Source organism: Lonchura striata, chromosome 2, assembly GCF_046129695.1.
Source record: "Lonchura striata isolate bLonStr1 chromosome 2, bLonStr1.mat, whole genome shotgun sequence".
Classification (NCBI taxonomy): domain Eukaryota; kingdom Metazoa; phylum Chordata; class Aves; order Passeriformes; family Estrildidae; genus Lonchura; species Lonchura striata.
The window spans coordinates 721,376-737,392 of record NC_134604.1 but is presented as its reverse complement, the minus strand read 5'-3'; the positions used below and the strand labels follow the sequence as shown (position 1 = coordinate 737,392).

General features: G+C 41.8%; 1 protein-coding gene across 1 annotated transcript in view; it reads left to right on the top strand.

Moving 5' to 3' along the window:
• Window positions 1-16,017, top strand: part of ZBTB11 (zinc finger and BTB domain containing 11) — a 17,391-nt gene extending 1,374 nt beyond the window's left edge. The window contains exons 2-11 of the mRNA XM_021541419.3: window positions 1,907-2,142; window positions 2,783-3,014; window positions 4,122-4,924; window positions 7,125-7,304; window positions 7,805-8,035; window positions 8,376-8,520; window positions 9,549-9,666; window positions 9,965-10,123; window positions 10,585-10,760; window positions 12,829-16,017. Coding sequence (XP_021397094.2) covers window positions 1,907-2,142; window positions 2,783-3,014; window positions 4,122-4,924; window positions 7,125-7,304; window positions 7,805-8,035; window positions 8,376-8,520; window positions 9,549-9,666; window positions 9,965-10,123; window positions 10,585-10,760; window positions 12,829-13,358 — 2,810 coding nt within the window. The 3' untranslated portion in view covers window positions 13,359-16,017. The remainder of the gene's footprint in view (window positions 1-1,906; window positions 2,143-2,782; window positions 3,015-4,121; window positions 4,925-7,124; window positions 7,305-7,804; window positions 8,036-8,375; window positions 8,521-9,548; window positions 9,667-9,964; window positions 10,124-10,584; window positions 10,761-12,828) is intronic.

Genomic DNA, 16,017 nt, shown 5'->3' with positions numbered 1-16,017 from the left:
TTGCTGTTCTGCTTTTAGCCCTAGATATCCATGAAACAAATAGCCTGCTTTTCACTTGCCATGGGCCCAGTGTGTGTTTATGTTTATATTGCTTCTCTTGTTCTGCTCTCTTCATCCATCAGCAAGTCTGTAATTTCAGCTTTAGTTTTCCCTATTTTCAGTTGGAGGGATTTTGCTCTAGCTGCAGTCAGTCCCTCCAGTCCAGATCTCATTGACTTGAAGGTATTTTCATGTGAAGAAAGGGTTTGGCATCTCAAAGCTGATACACCCATTTTTGTTTCCTTGCCTTTATTTGCATTCTCATTGTCTGCTCAGCATTGTGCTGTTCTGGCATCTACTCTTATCCTGTGCTGGAAACTTTCTCCATGGGCCTGCCTCAGTGTAGCTTCTGTTAGTCAGGAGAAGGCATTCTGTATTCTTTTGATCTTATTGGTCACCTTTATTTGCACACCCTAAATCCTCTTGCTTCTCTTACACTGAGAATACTAAAATTCATTCCATGCTTTCAGTTCAAGTGTTATGTTTCTTACATATGTCTCCCTTAAGACAATGTTTTCCCAGGCATGACAGTACTCGCTGGCTGCTATGGACAGCAGCTTTGGCCCAGCTGCCATCCTGAGAAGGACATCAGCCTGCTGTGTGTCTGTTCTGTAGCTGCAAGGCCATGGGCTGGAGAATGGCTCTGAGGCCAGGAAGGGTGTTAGAGATGTGATTTGCAGCCCCTGTCTCATTTCAGATGAAATCAAGGAGATGTACAAATGTTGAAATGGGAATTAATATCTTAGCTTGCCTTAAGTCTCTGTTTTCCTCACCCTTGCAGAGACAGGTATTTAATGATAGTGCAAGTCATGCTCTGAGGAGATGTGAGCAAGCAAGTCTTAAGTCTGGGTCAGCAAAGCTTTTGAGCTGTGCTGGATTTTAAATCATGGCCACCTGCTATACGTGCTTTTATATTGTGCTGGTGAAGAGAACGAACTTGGATTGAAAGCCATGCGTGGCAAATGCCTTGGTATCTAGAAGAGGACCCTGCACCTAGGACCTGTTGAGTGTCTGAAATGATTTACAGAATTGCAGAAGGTGCTGAGTGGGAAGGGACGCACAAGGATCACTGAATACAGCTTCTGGCCCTGCACAGGACCATCCCCAAAAGGCACAAGAGTCATTCCTGAGAGCATTGTCCAAACACTTTGTGAACTCTGTCAGGCTTGGTGCTGTGACTGCTTCCCTGGGAAGCCTGTTCCGGGCCCAAACACCCTCTGGATGAAGAACCTGTTGTTAATATCCTACCTAAACCTCCCCTGACACAAATGCAGGCTATTTCCTTGGGTGCTCTCATTTATATTTAGTTCCACTGGTTAAAGTAGTGGTGGGAAATGGAGTTATTTAAATCCCAAAATCATAAGCAATTGTTTTAAATCAGCATTAATAGTTCCCATCAGTGTCATTGCATGTAGCACCGTTGATCCCAATTTTGCTAAAGCTCATAAGTGAGCCTTCCAATTCTTGTCCTCTTCAGGAGGAGCAAGCCATTTGTGTGGGCTAAATACAGGATTACATTACATTTGTCATTACCTTGGGATGATGAGACTAAATTTCTGAATACCGTGTTGGGTTTTGTTTTAGCCTTAATAACCTTTCTAGGAGGGTTTTCTTGATGTAGTGGTATTCAGAATGTTCTGTCTCAAATTAGCAGTAGAGACATACAATATATTGCAATGGTGAGACAATAGAATTGATAATATTGCATTAGAGAGGGAGAGTGTAGGTGACTCGCTTTATTTTTCTTGGTTAGTATGTAATATTTTTGATTATTATTGATATTTTGCTAATCTTCTACATAGTTATTTGTTTACAGTAAATGGAATTAAGATTAGAAGCCTAATCAAGCTCCATTAATTTTTTTTAGGTATTCTTAAGCAGGTTAAAGATTACATTAAAGAATGCAGCAAGTGCCAGGAAAAGCTAGATCGTTCTAGATCTCTGTCAGATCCTTCTGAAATGCTGGAGGAGCTAGGACTGGATGCAAAATCTCATGAAGACAGTAATGAAACAGATGATGAATTGAGTAACACAGCATCAATCCCAGCAGCATCCCCAAAGCCTGTGAAGAAGAAGCCAATAGCAAAGCACGAGCTTGTGTTTGTAAGTACCACTGTTTACAGCTGAATAGATTTGCATTTTCTATTACTGCTTTCTTGGTCATGTACTTCTTTTCCATTGTTGTGGTAATCTTGTTACAGCAAGACTATAAATTTTGCCAAAGATACCGAATATGTAGAAATGGGATACTGGTGTATATGTCATGAAATTAATTACAGGACACCATTGCTGGGAAATAAAATCACCCTATATATTACGCATATAGAATCTAAGGTAAAGTGAATGGCAGTAGTAAAACATCACATACCCGATTCTTATGGGCTCTATATCTTTCTCTTAACACATGATGCTGTACTGATATGTAAACTTCTTGTTCATAACTGCAGGCTCACATGCACATAAAAGACATTTGAATTTAGAAACTTTTTCAGACTGTAACATAGAAAAATACAGTCAAAGAGCTGTTTGAATATGTCTTCCCATTTTCCCAGTTGGTTTTAATTGTGTTTGGAGGGAGGGTGAAACTTAAAGAAAGAAAACAATAGTAAAGTTAAGCTGTATATTCTCCAGGCTTGAACTGATTGTATGGTTGCAGAAAATAATCCTTTTCTGTGTTTCAGTGTGAATGCTTAAAAAGGCACAATCTAAATGTAATGAAGTTCTTAAATGTTGTTTATGACAGGTTGACAGTAAGGGCCTTGTGAAGCAGTCATCTTCCAAACATTGTCTGTCAGTCTTAAACCAGCTGAATCAGCAGAGGCTTTCCAATCAGTTCTGTGATGTGACTTTGCTGATTGAAGGAGAGGAGTACAAAGCTCACAAATCTGTCTTGGCAGCCAACAGCGAGTACTTCCGAGAGCTCTTCATTGAAAAGGGAGCTGTCACTAGTCATGAAGCTGTAGTGGATCTGTCAGGTGAATTGCTGTGGGTTTCAAAGCTAGAAATCTATAATATCCTAAGTAAGGTGTACGGTATTTAATTCAGTCTTTTTTGAGTGTTAAAGACAACCAAATTTTATCTTGCTTTTTTCTCTATTTTAATCTAGAAATATTTTGTGTGGATTGTAATGCAAAAGTGATCACTCTGATTTTGCCTAATCTGATTTTCCATGGACTGTGGTATTTAACCTTAAAATTTCTGAGAAGCTTTTGAGGGATTTTTACCTTGCTTAGGCATGTTCCCTCCTTGTATTAGTCACAAATGTTAAAAAGGGAACAAAGTCGAATGCTTGGGTGCATCAAGTGGGGATGTTGACAAGCTGCTTGGAGAGTAGTTCAGCTTAACAAATGCTAAATTGCTTCTTGTTTCTGTGAAGCAGAATTATACGTGTCTGCTTATTTCTCAGACCTGGTACATGAAAGACAGGAGCTAAAATATATGTTCTAAAAATAGCTTTGTAGTGATGAAGAACAGTGTACAGAACATATGCCTTCTTCATTGCTTTCTCATTTATTAACTGTCTTTCTCAGCATGAACAATAATTGCCTAGTAGGATAGTCCAGAAGGTTCCCCACATTAAATATTTTATTTATTATTTATGTAACTGTGGACGATTATACCAAATTCTTATATTTCAGCATTACTATCTATATGTCCATATTTTTATTGTTTTCAATAGCTACTTCCTTATTTTTCTACCACATCACTTGTTACTTAAGACATGAGTACTTTCTGAATGTAGCAGATCCAGAAAGTCTTTGGTTCAGTTAATCTGCTCCAAAAGTATTGTGGCTCTCCCAGCAACTTGAAATATTCCTATTGTGAAACTCTTTAAGTACTACTTAGTTTTTGAAAAAGTTGTCTGAGCTTTCCCATACATGGAAACTACATGAGGAAAAAGCTGTAGTGTAAATGACAAATTAATTGAGTGCCAGTGATGGGCTTGTTATTTCCAAGTGTGTTTTGCTCTAAGTTTCAGGCTTAGATGTATCAAAGGTGAATTGTTGTATTCATCATGGGATATTTTGGGGTAATTTCAGCTCATCATTACTTACTCTAATATCTTGTTTTATTCCTGGTAGGTTTCTGCAAGTCCAGTTTCCTGCCTTTACTGGAATTTGCTTATACTTCAGAATTAACGTTTGACTTCTGTAGCATGGCAGAAGTGGCCATGCTCGCCCGGCATCTCTTCATGTCAGAGGTCCTTGAAATCTGTGAGAATGTGCACAAGCAGATGGAAGAGAAACAAATTACAGTGTACCAAAAGGGAGATATTCAAACCGTGGAGTCAACACAAAATCTAGCAGAGCAGGCTGAAGTGGAGGTGCAGCCCATGGGTGGTGCTGAGCAACCTAAATTCACAGCCAGTGAAGTGCCAGTAGCTGTGAATGGAGCTCCTTCCTCTGCTGGGACAGAGGAGGCAGCAGCACCCCAGCCTGACCTCCTGCACCCAGAGCCTCTGGAGGCCACTGCAGGTGATCTTTCCAAGGCTGTGGAACAGTGTGAAACAACTGAAAATTACATCAAGATCCAGCTGGTGGAGAGCATTTCCAACAGCCTCTACAGCAGACTCGGCACTGAGCCATCGGCTGTGGAAGCCATGGACGTGCAGAGCCAAAGGGAAACCGAGACAGTTCAAAATCACAGTGATGAAGCACATGTGGCCTCTGCTTCTGAAGACTCCTCAGAGACACTCAAGCAAAAAAGTGATGGGCAGAGCAGCTCCATTTCCCAGCCCGAAAGCATCACTTCCAGCCAGGATGATACTTACAAAAGCAAGCTTCGCCAGCGTTCAGTCACTGAGGGGGGATACATCAGGCTGCATAAAGGAATTGAAAAAAAACTGCAGAATAGAAAGGCAAATCCTAAATCTGCAGTGCAGCAGGTATTATGTCTGTCATTAGACCTTGTAGTTACCAGAGTCATTTCTAAGCTGTGACATTTGGGCAAAGAAAATCCCAAAAGTATTGACTTGGCATCAGTATTCCTTCCATATTGAAGAGTCTTAGAATGCACAGTGGCCACAGTCTAGGTTGAGTATCTTCTCACAGCTTTTTATGTTTGGACAGAAATTGTATCATCTCCCCAAAACTCTTAATGATCTGTGAATTTAATTCTGAGCTAGCTCATGTGTATGTCAGTCACAGATATATACATTTACCTATTAGAGAAGTGAGATCCTACATTTGTTCAGACTTGACAACAGCATTGGGAACGAAAAATTTTACATCCCTTGTAGAGCTTAAGATGTAATCATGAGTCACAATGCATTCCTGCTACCTTCTGATTGTGGTCAATTAAGAAAAAGGTTCAAAAAGCACTGGTGTTAAAAACTCTAGCACCTGAACATAATGTTAAGTAATTGAACTACTTCTAGTTACAATTTTTTTTTTTTTTAATGAAACACTCTTATTACTCTTTCCCCTTTGAGGGCCTTTCCTCTTTCAGTGCCTTTGGATAGTTGACAGTCATCTCACTGGGCATTCATGCATTTAGTTTGTGACAGAGTGCACTTCTCTGCATGTTGGCTAAGTCTTCTGAAGAACTGTTAAATTGCAGAGGAGTCCTGAGAGTTTTTTTGTATACTAGAGCCACCAGTCCCACACACAGGACAATAATTTCTAATCATTTCAACACCCTGGTAGATAGAAACTGTAGCATTAGTGTCTTTTTACAGATGGGCAGCTTAAAGCCCAGATGCTAAAACTAGCACTTCAAAATACTTGAGCAACCTATTTATGCTGGTTGGAGAGCCACCAGGGTTGTGTTCTGTTTTGGGAAGGAGAATATTTACCTTTGAGAATAGTTCCTGTTAATGTATTTTGCGGTTTTTAAATCCAGCTCCTTGACAGACAAAGTGCCAGACCTATGGAAAAAATAAATTTATTTGAATGATTACTCAGGATTGGACTCAGGAATAGGTTTCTGCTTTCCTAACTTGTTTCATAGCCTTTAGTGTTTTGTGCATCCCTCAACTCCCCCTATGGCATGGGATGTCATACAAGCTTTGGGTAGGAGACACTCTCCTGAGTTCCCAGTTTTGATGCTGGGAGAATAACAGGAAAGAGATTGCAGGAAAAATGCTTCTGGTTTAAGTTACAGTACTTGCACCTGGCTTGGAGATATTGGGGGTGAGGTGTGCTTTCTAGGAATTCATTCTTTTCCTAGCTCTTACTAATCACATACTGAACAAAACTATTTTTGTGGCTTCATAATTTAGCCAAGGTTGCATAAGTTTTCAGAGCAACAGGAAAATTAAAAAAAAAATGTTAAAAAGTTTTCTCTGTTTCAGTTTGGTGTTCAGAGGCATGGAAGGGCTGGCATGTTTTCAAAAACTGCTAGCTACCTCACTTGTTGGGTATGGGGATAAATCACGTGAGACTCCATTTTCTGCATGTGGGAAAAGCCGAATCTTTATTCACTTGAGGTTTTGATTTCATACGGCCTTCCTTTTTTAATTCTTCTACCTGTCTACAACAGTTGGGAGAACAGGATGAAGAAATTGGGATGCTTGTACTTCTTTCCCTTGCCTTATTCTCAGGAACCCAAATGGGACACACCTGATACAGGACATTTCAGCCTGATCACTCTAGAATTTGCCTTCTAAAGAATTTGGCAAGTTTCTACAAAAGAAGATGAGATTATCAGCTCCAGGTAGCACTGCCAATACCGCCTAGAAAAACCCCCTGGTGCCTTATTCCTAGATAAAAATCTCTAGGAAAAGCTGGAATGCCCTCAACTTTATAGAAATCCTGACTGGCAGTATTCTGTGATTCTTCTTTAACTATCCCATAGCTGTCACTTAGGCAGTTAGGGCTGAAGAGTTCATTGTCCCTGAACTGGTAAGTCACTGTGTGGCCATCATCACAGTAAGTTTAAGGTTTTTAAAAAAGAATGGTTTTTCACTCACCTTGACATCTGTAGTTTGGTAGTGAACAAGGCAACTTTCAAGCAGCTTAGTCAGCTAAGCAAAATTAAGAGGTATTACAGAAACACAGAACATCAGCTTTTAATATAAACTTTCAGACAAGGTATGAAGTACAATGCAGTAAAATTCATTCAGAGGTTCTGTTTTTCCAACTTAGGTTGCCATGAAGCTGGTACAAAGAGGGAAAAAAATGAAACAGCCCAAAAGAGAGACCACGGAAAATAACGAAGTGGAAGCGCAGCACAAATGCACTGACTGTGGGATGGTGTTCCAGCGGCGCTATGCACTTATAATGCACACGCTGAAGCACGAGAGATCTAAGGAATATAAATGCCCAGTAAGTTGAGGGGTTGGGTTGGTTTTTTTCTGTGTAAACCTTCCTCCTTACAAAAAATGATTCTGTAATTATTAGTAATTGTTTTTGTTGCCTTTTTTGGTATGTATATTTATTTTCCTTACTGATTTCAGAGTTGGATATAGCCTTGATCTGGATGAAGTGAGGCAGAATGGAGTGCAGCCACTTGGCCTGACAGTAGTGTGTGACTTGCTGCTAAAGGCAATGCTAGCATGGGATTTGCTTTCAACCCTACCAGTAAATTTGTGTTTAGTCTAGTCTGGAAGTTAGTCTCACTGGGAAGTGATCAGAGGTTCTGTCCATAGCCATAAAATAAAAATTTACAACTAATCATTAACCTCATACAAAATGGCTGTTGGAGTTGGGTTATAGATTTAACTCATCGTATTGCTGGTCTTAAAGCATTTGATTACTTCTGTTGTGTTTTTGTTTAACAATCCAGAGTGTTGCATGCAAAGTAAGCTGTAGTGTTTTCTGTCCAGCTGTGCAAGAAGGAGTTCCAGTACGGTGCCTCGCTGCGGGCGCACCTGGTGCGGCACACGCGGAAGACGGAAGCCGGCGCTGCAGGAGCCGAGGGCACGGGCGTGTCCTCGGCCAGAGGGAGGACCAAACGGGAGTTCGTGTGTGACATCTGCGGGAGAACTCTGCCCAAGCTCTATTCCCTCAGAATACACATGCTTAAACATACCGGTGTCAAACCCCATGCCTGCAAGGTAAAGTCCCTTTGCTCTCTTCATCAGATCAGTGATGTTCTCTACTGCCAATATTTTGGTAACCAGTGTAACATTCATGATGAAATTGCTTGCAGTCCAAGAGTGAGAAAACAAGAATGAATTTGAGTTGTGCAAGTTCATATTCTTGTCTCTAGAAGGATGTCTTCCTTCGATAACTCCTCTTTTTTCAACAGGCTAGTTCTGTCACTGGTGCAAAATCACAGGCTCGGCCGCTCTAGTTCCCAAGAAATACAGCAGGTTTTGTTCTGTTTGAAGTTAAACACCTATTACATAATTAGTTTGATTTGTCCTATTCCACCATGTACGGGTTTTTTTTTAGGTCTGTGGAAAGACCTTTACGTATAAGCATGGATTGAAAATGCACTTAGCTCTCCATGAAGTACAGAAACAGTTCAAGTGTGATTTGTGTGAAAAGTCTTTTGTCACAAAAAGAAGTCTTCAGGAACACATGAGCATTCATACAGGTAAGTGATGAGAAAGGGAGTCCTTTTCCTTTGCTTGGCTATTTTTTGCTGCTGAACTTTAATGTTTGTTCTTCAGTGTCAAAAGAAACTGTTGAAAAAAAATAAATAGTAGTTTGTTCTTTTTCTCATGCTCAGGCAGCTGAAATAGAGGCAAGTAGTCATTTTCTGGGGCTAAATCATAGTTTAGTATTATTATGCAAATGTTCTATACAAGAACAGGTTGGTCTGTTCCTGTGGTTTTATGTATTTAATGCCTGTATCATGTCAATTCAACAAGAAGTAGGCAACAGGCTGAAATGTTCTAATGCACTTAATCTCCCAGCCTGTTCTTTTAGAAGAAAACATGCTAAGTTAAATCTCTACGTGTATGTTTTACAAGATTTTCTGTACTGACATTTTGTAGTGTCTTGAAAGATCTTAGCATGTGAAAGATGGCAACATAATAATTCAACACAAGCAGAATTTAAAAATTGTTATTTGTGAAGATCATCTGTGTTTCTGGTTTTCTGGGCTGGGCAGAATCAAGAGAGATACTCAGAATAATTTGTTCCTGAAATTAAGGAATTTATATTAATAGTCATCACTCCTGTGTTGATGAAATGGATCAGAAACTTGTATTTTAAGGTGTTTTTCCACAAATGCAAGATATAAGCAATAGCCCATAAGCAATGCTGTGTTTCTGAAGAAGTTGCATAATACATAAACACAGGCAGTCATGGTTTTTTTCACACAAGAAGGCAGGTTTTTAGGCTGCTCACTTTTCCTCACTAAATCATAGTTATAGCAATGTACCTATGTTTAAAAACATGAAATAAAGTAATTTAGAATTGCTACTGCCCCCTTGTGTATTATTAGCACATACAAAATACACTTACAAATTCCCTCAGCGTGTAATTAAACAAACTTGTTTTGTAGTACTGCTCTGATTGCTTAAGGTAAGTTATATATGAATTAAAAACCTGTCTCACAAAGCACTCCAGAGAAATGGAGACCTGGCTTGGTAACATGTTTTGTTTTGTTTTTGGTAGGAGAATCCAAATATCTTTGCTCCATCTGTGGAAAATCTTTCCACAGGGCATCAGGACTCAGTAAACACATAAAGAAACATCAGCCAAAGCCTGAAGTTCGTGGATATCAGTGTACTCAGTAAGTCAGGTGGTTTTGGTGGGCTTTTTCTTAGTATTGATAATCCTAGTAATTTTTAATATGAAAATTTTATACTCCTTGTTGTAGCGTAAAACTGTTCCACTGGCCTGGGATAAGACTTGGAAAGCGTGAGAATAAAAAATGTGTTTTTGTAAATACATGTGCTGGAGAGCAAAGGCTTGGCTTGAAGCTGTTACCTAGCTCTAGTGCCATGCAGCTATCTCTAAAGAAGAGGGTCCCAGTGCTTTTGAAATGGGTGCCTTTCTTGTATGGGATGCTAAAACATTTGCTGTTACAGGTGTGACAAGAGTTTCTATGAAGCTCGGGATCTTCGGCAGCACATGAATAAACATTTAGGTGTCAAGCCATTTCAGTGTCAGTTCTGTGGAAAATGTTACAGCTGGAAGAAAGACTGGTATTCTCATGTAAAGTCTCATTCTGTCACAGACCCTTATAGGTAAGAGGAAATTAATTTAACAACTGAAATATGCTAATCAGAGTGAGGCTATGGAGATGCACAGCCTGTCAGCAAGGCACTGCCTAGTCCACTTCTGAAATACCAATGGATTGATGGTGATTGGGGTCTTGAGTACTTGAGGATGGATGGGTGACTTTAAATAGTGTGGGTTAGCTGCTAACCTGGGACACAGTGCTGGAACTAAGATAAGAAGTCATAAATACAATCCGTGAAGTTACAAACTTATGTGGTCTCACTTCTCTAGAAGGGGAAGCTTTGTGGCTGTGGATAAGAGGAAATGTAGTTTGGGCCAACAATATTACTTCTAATTATGGAACTACTTACCATGTAAGACAGTATTGCCAGTTATCTTTGCCTACTGTAAATAGAGTGCATTTTGGCTTAAAAGACATAAGCGTACAATAATGGTTATAATAGATTTCTCACTTAACACATTTTAGATGTAATGTATGCGGAAAAGAATTTTATGAGAAAGCTTTGTACAGAAGGCATGTAAAGAAAGCCACACATGGTAAAAAAGGAAGAGCAAAACAAAATCTGGAACGAGTTTGTGAGCACTGTGGAAGAAAATTCACACAACTCCGGGAATATAGGAGACACATGAACAATCATGAAGGTATGTAGAACACAACTAATCATTACATCCCTCAACCCCTAAAAACACAATGTGCAAGGGGGTCATTGTTTCTTTGAGTCTTTGTGTGTGCTGCCTGGCAGGACATGGAGGATCTTTTACAGATTCTCCTGCTTTGGTAACTTGCTGTCAGTGATTCCCAGAAGTTGCTGTCGGGCTCTTTCTAAAGCTCCAGTCACACACAGACTGTGCCAGTTTGTCCTCAGGTCCTGAATAGAAGAGGATCATTTTTACAAGTGACTAAGAGGGGTAAATCTGGCAGAGAATTGGATGCACTAAAACATTCTCCATTTTTAAAGGCGCACAAGTTAACAACTAAGTACTCTTCAGATAGGAGAATGATTGGCCTAAATTTAAAAAGAAAAAAATGGACCAATGTTGGAAACTGATCAACTTCCTCTAATTTATGACAAGTGATAAATTGTATGATGTTTGGAGAAAATACGAAAACATTTTCTATTTTTTGTTAAAGAATTGTGTGCATTTTTACTTTAGATGTAAGGTATTAAATGGATTTTTGAGTATTTGGTTCTTTCAGCTGTGTTGGGAGTCTATATTGTCCTGTCCCAGGGCAAAACCCACTTTTTTTGAAGCATGTCTCCTTTTAAAGAGCTCTGAAAATAAGATTTTGTGTTTGTGTCTAAACAGAGGAAGTGTCCCATAGTAGGTACCTAGGCTAAATCTACAGTAACTGTCACAGAGGAAAAGCCAGTAGTGAGATGGTGTTTGTCACCACCCACACGCCCCATTAGACATTACAGACCACAGAACTGAGATGTTACAAGGGAAAATATGATCATACAAACATCAGGTGCTGTATTTGAACATATGCAGTGAAGAGGAGGGATAAAGCTGTAGGTGTACAGAGAATTGACAGAAGCAAAGGATGACTAGAAATGTAAGTGACAAGTCCTGTGAAGTAAAACATGGCTTCAGAAAAGCGCCAGAATGATCCAAATTCCATTAAGCATTGTGCACTTAAAAGAAACTGCATTAAAAGGAATCTAGAAAAGGTTTTTAAAGTAGAGTATTGGAAAATCTAACTGCTGAATGCACTACGCTTGCACTGTATTGTTGCACAGAAAGGGTGAGCAGGCTCTCTTTGTTCATGGCCAGCGTGCCAGTGCTGCTCTGTTCCCCCATGTTGTGCCAGTGCTGCTCTGTTCCCCTGTTGCGCCACTGTGGCTCTGTTCCCTGCCGTGCCATTGTGGCTCTGTCCCCTGTCATGCCATTGTGGCTCTGTTCCCCATCATGCCAGCACTCCCTGTCCCTGTCGTGCCATTGTGGCTCTGTTCCCCTGTCGTGCCACTGTGGCTCTGTCCCCTGTCATGCCATTGTGGCTCTGTTCCCCATCGTGCCAGCGCTCTCTGTCCCTGCCATGCCATTGTGGCTCTGTTCCCTGTCATGCCATTGTGGCTCTGTCCCCTGTCGTGCCATTGTGGCTCTGTCCCCTGTCGTGCCACTGTGGCTCTGTTCCCTGCCGTGCCATTGTGGCTCTGTTCCCCATCCTGCCAGCACTCCCTGTCCCCTGCCATGCCACTGTGGCTCTGTCCCCTGTTGTGCCATTGTGGCTCTGTCCCCTGTTGTGCCACTGTGGCTCTGTTCCCCATCCTGCCAGCACTCCCTGTCCCTGCCGTGCCACTGTGGCTCTGTTCCCTGTCGTGCCATTGTGGCTCTGTTCCCCGTCGTGCCAGCGCTCCCTGTCCCTGTCGTGCCACTGTGGCTCTGTTCCCCATCGTGCCACTGTGGCTCTGTTCCCCATCGTGCCAGCGCTCTCTGTCCCTGTTGTGCTATTGTGGCTCTGTCCCCTGTCGTGCCACTGTGGCTCTGTCCCCTGCCGTGCCATTGTGGCTCTGTTCCCCATCCTGCCAGTGCTCTCTGTTCCCTGCCGTGCCATTGTGGCTCTGTCCCTGCCGTGCCACTGTGGCTCTGTCCCCGTCGTGCCAGCGCTCCCTGTCCCTGCCGTGCCACTGTGGCTCTGTCCCCGTCGTGCCAGCGCTCCCTGTCCCTGTGCCCCGGCCGGCTCTGACGTGCTGCTGTGCCCGTGCAGGCGTGAAGCCGTTCGAGTGCCTGACGTGCGGCGTGGCGTGGGCGGACGCGCGCTCCCTGAAGCGCCACGTGCGCACGCACACGGGCGAGCGGCCCTACGTGTGCCCCGTCTGCAGCGAGGCCTACATCGACGCGCGCACCCTGCGCAAGCACATGACCCGCCTGCACCGCGACTACATTCCCTGCAAAATCATGCTGGAGAAGGACACCCTGCAGTTCCACAACCAGGGCACGCAGGTGGAGCACGCCATCAGCATTCTAGCCTCGGACATCCAGGAGCAGGAGGCCGAGATCAGCTTTGGCGCCGGCGAGGGCGAGACCGTGGTGGTGACGGGAGAGACGCTGGAGGCCATCGAGGCGGTGGCGGCTACCGAGGAGTGCACGTCGGTCTCGACCCTGTCCGACCAGAGCATCATGCAGGTGGTGAATTACGTCCTGGCGCAGCAGCAGGGACAGAAAATGGCTGAAGTGACCCAGGCCGTCGAAACCGTGGAAGTCGAAGTGGCCCATGTAACAACAGAGTCGATTTAGCGTGTGAGAGCGGGAGGGTGAGCTTCTGTGTCTGTGAGAAGCAATGCTTAGCAGGTTAGCTGAGGCTTTCAGCAATGCCCGTTCTCAAATCTCAGGACCGAATGTTGTGGTGGCAGATACCGCACCACATGGTAGATGGAAAAAGTACCAATACTCCAGTGTGGGCCAAGGCTTTGAAAGCTAAGATTTCTGTACTGGCTGTAACTTTAAACAAAACAAGGTTAAAATAATGTTTTTGTGTCATGAAGTATCATACTGTAACTTTGAAAAATTAAAAAAAACATATAAAAAGGCTGCACTATAATACTAGAAATGCACAACTGTTGGTAGCTTTTTGGTTTGTTCTGATGTGCATTTCTTCAAGTTTGTGAGCAAATTACCTGTATTGGATTCTGTCTGTTTATTCCCAAGACAAGGGAGGTGGTAGAATACTTTGTGTAGGCTTGTGCTTCATGTGGCATGCAGAAAAACTGAAGCTTTTTCCTCTGGGCAAATGCACCATTGGTGGTTAGTGAATCCCAGTTCTGAAGAACTTACTTAAATTCCAGGTGTGTGGGTGACTGGTCCAAGGTTCAGCAAAATGCTGTAAAATGTTTTCTAGATAATGGGCAGGGATCTGCTGAGTCTGAGGAAGTGGTTCTCCAAGGTGGTTGTGAATTGAAGTTGGCCAGAGGACAGCCCAGCTCAGGGAGGCTCCTTAGGGAAGTGAACTCCTTTTCCTTTGGAAGGAGGAGTGTGCTCCGCAGGCTCTGTGCAGAGCCACGTTCAGCTCTGGGTTTGCAAGCTGTTGCCAGCACTGGTGTGTGAGCCCAGCACAGGCAGCCTCATGAGGGATAATTCTGCTTTTGCTTTACATTTGATGTAGCAACTGTCAAAGGAAAAGGTCTTATGGCACACGTCTTCAGGAAGTTCAGGTAGTTATGGACTGATCTTTTCTTGTATTGCATTGAAAGGATGAGCCCTGCTAATTCCCAAGCAGGACACATGACAGTACCAGGGTAGAGAAATATTAAAATTTTAGGATGGGGTAAAAATTAAATTTGTCTCAAAATTACCAGAATCTCTAGAAGACCTTATTATTGCTGCTTTAAGAGAAATCCTTCTAGGGCCAGTTGATACCTGGAGTTACACCACACAGTTGGAAAAATCCTTACTGGGTGCTCCTGAAAGTCAGTGTGAATGAGAGCTGTGCCTGGCCCAGGTGTCTGTGTCCCTGGTTTGACACCACGAACAGGGCACCCCTCAGTCTGTACAAGGTGGGGTTCCCTTGCTGCTGCGTGGTTTCTTTGAGCAAGCAGCGTGTCTGTCACAGAAACTGAGAGTGTTTGCATGTGAACAAGCAGAGCTGTAGTCTTTGCATTCTCAGTCTGTAGTGGTATCACATTTGCTAACCTGGACAGCAGTGGGACACCCGAGCAGCCAGAAACTTGTCATATTGCAGGGTAAATGTCATAAATAAAGTGACATGCATATAACTGCTACCTGTGAAACACATCCACTGAACAAACCTGCAGCAAACCCTGTGGCAAAGTAACCACCTCATTTGAATTAGTATTTCTACTTTTCATCTTATTTAACTATGTGGATATCTGTCTACTAAGCTACAGAGTGGACTGTTCTTTTTATACTTTGCAATTCTGTAGATAAGCGGTTGCTGAAGATTTTTTATGTTTGAGTTCCTGTCTTGGATCCAAATTAATTTGTAGATGCCTATTTCAAAAGTCAGGGTCTTATTTCAGAGAAATAATGTAGTTATTTATATATCCTGCACCCCTTTACAATTGTATTATTTTCTAATTACCAAATGGAGTAAAACTAAAATGAATATTAAAAAAAATACTGCTAGCTGTAACTTGAATTTTTGTATGGTAAAGAATCTGGAAATAGCCATCCTGCTTAAAATTAAAATATTGCCATTATGATGGAAAAGGATTTAAAAGAGCACTAGATAAACTTGAAAACTTACTTCAGTGTCTGTATCCTGAAAATAATTATGTATTACTAAAGTGAAGAAGTGTTCAAGGAAAAATAGCTGTAAATAGTGCTAGAACATTATTTGTATATTTAGTGTGGTACCTTACAAAAAAAAGAATATTACCAGCACCTTAGTTTAATCTTTGGTGCATTTATTTATTTGCCCAATCTATGGAAGAAGCAAAAGTGAATTTGAATTTTGGAGCCTTCTTATCCACTGTCAGAATGCTTTTACTGACTCAATGATCTGCTGTTTAAAAACAGCCACCAACCAAACTAGTAACAAAGGGTTGTTTTCTAAACAAGGCTCACCAGGAATGTCAAAGCTGAATTTTGTGGCACCCTTTCCTAACGTGCTGTGCCTTACCTTTTCAGAACAGTGTGAGGTAAGTAGGGAGTGCCACTCTTGGCTTTGCTGTCCCATCCTGTGGGGTTGCCTTATGTTTTCCTTTGGACTTCAGCACTTAAGACATTCACTACCCTTCTACAAAAGTCAGACTGCAAATATGCAGCTGGTATTTGACTTTTTAAGAAATAAAATTAATAAGTGTCTGTTCATTTAGTATTCCTTGTGAATTCCTGTACATAATGAATCAGATTTGTACATTCTGCTGTTTTTATTTAGTGTAAGATGTATAAAGTTATGGTTATTTCTGTCATCAAATAAACTGAGCTCTGCCATCAA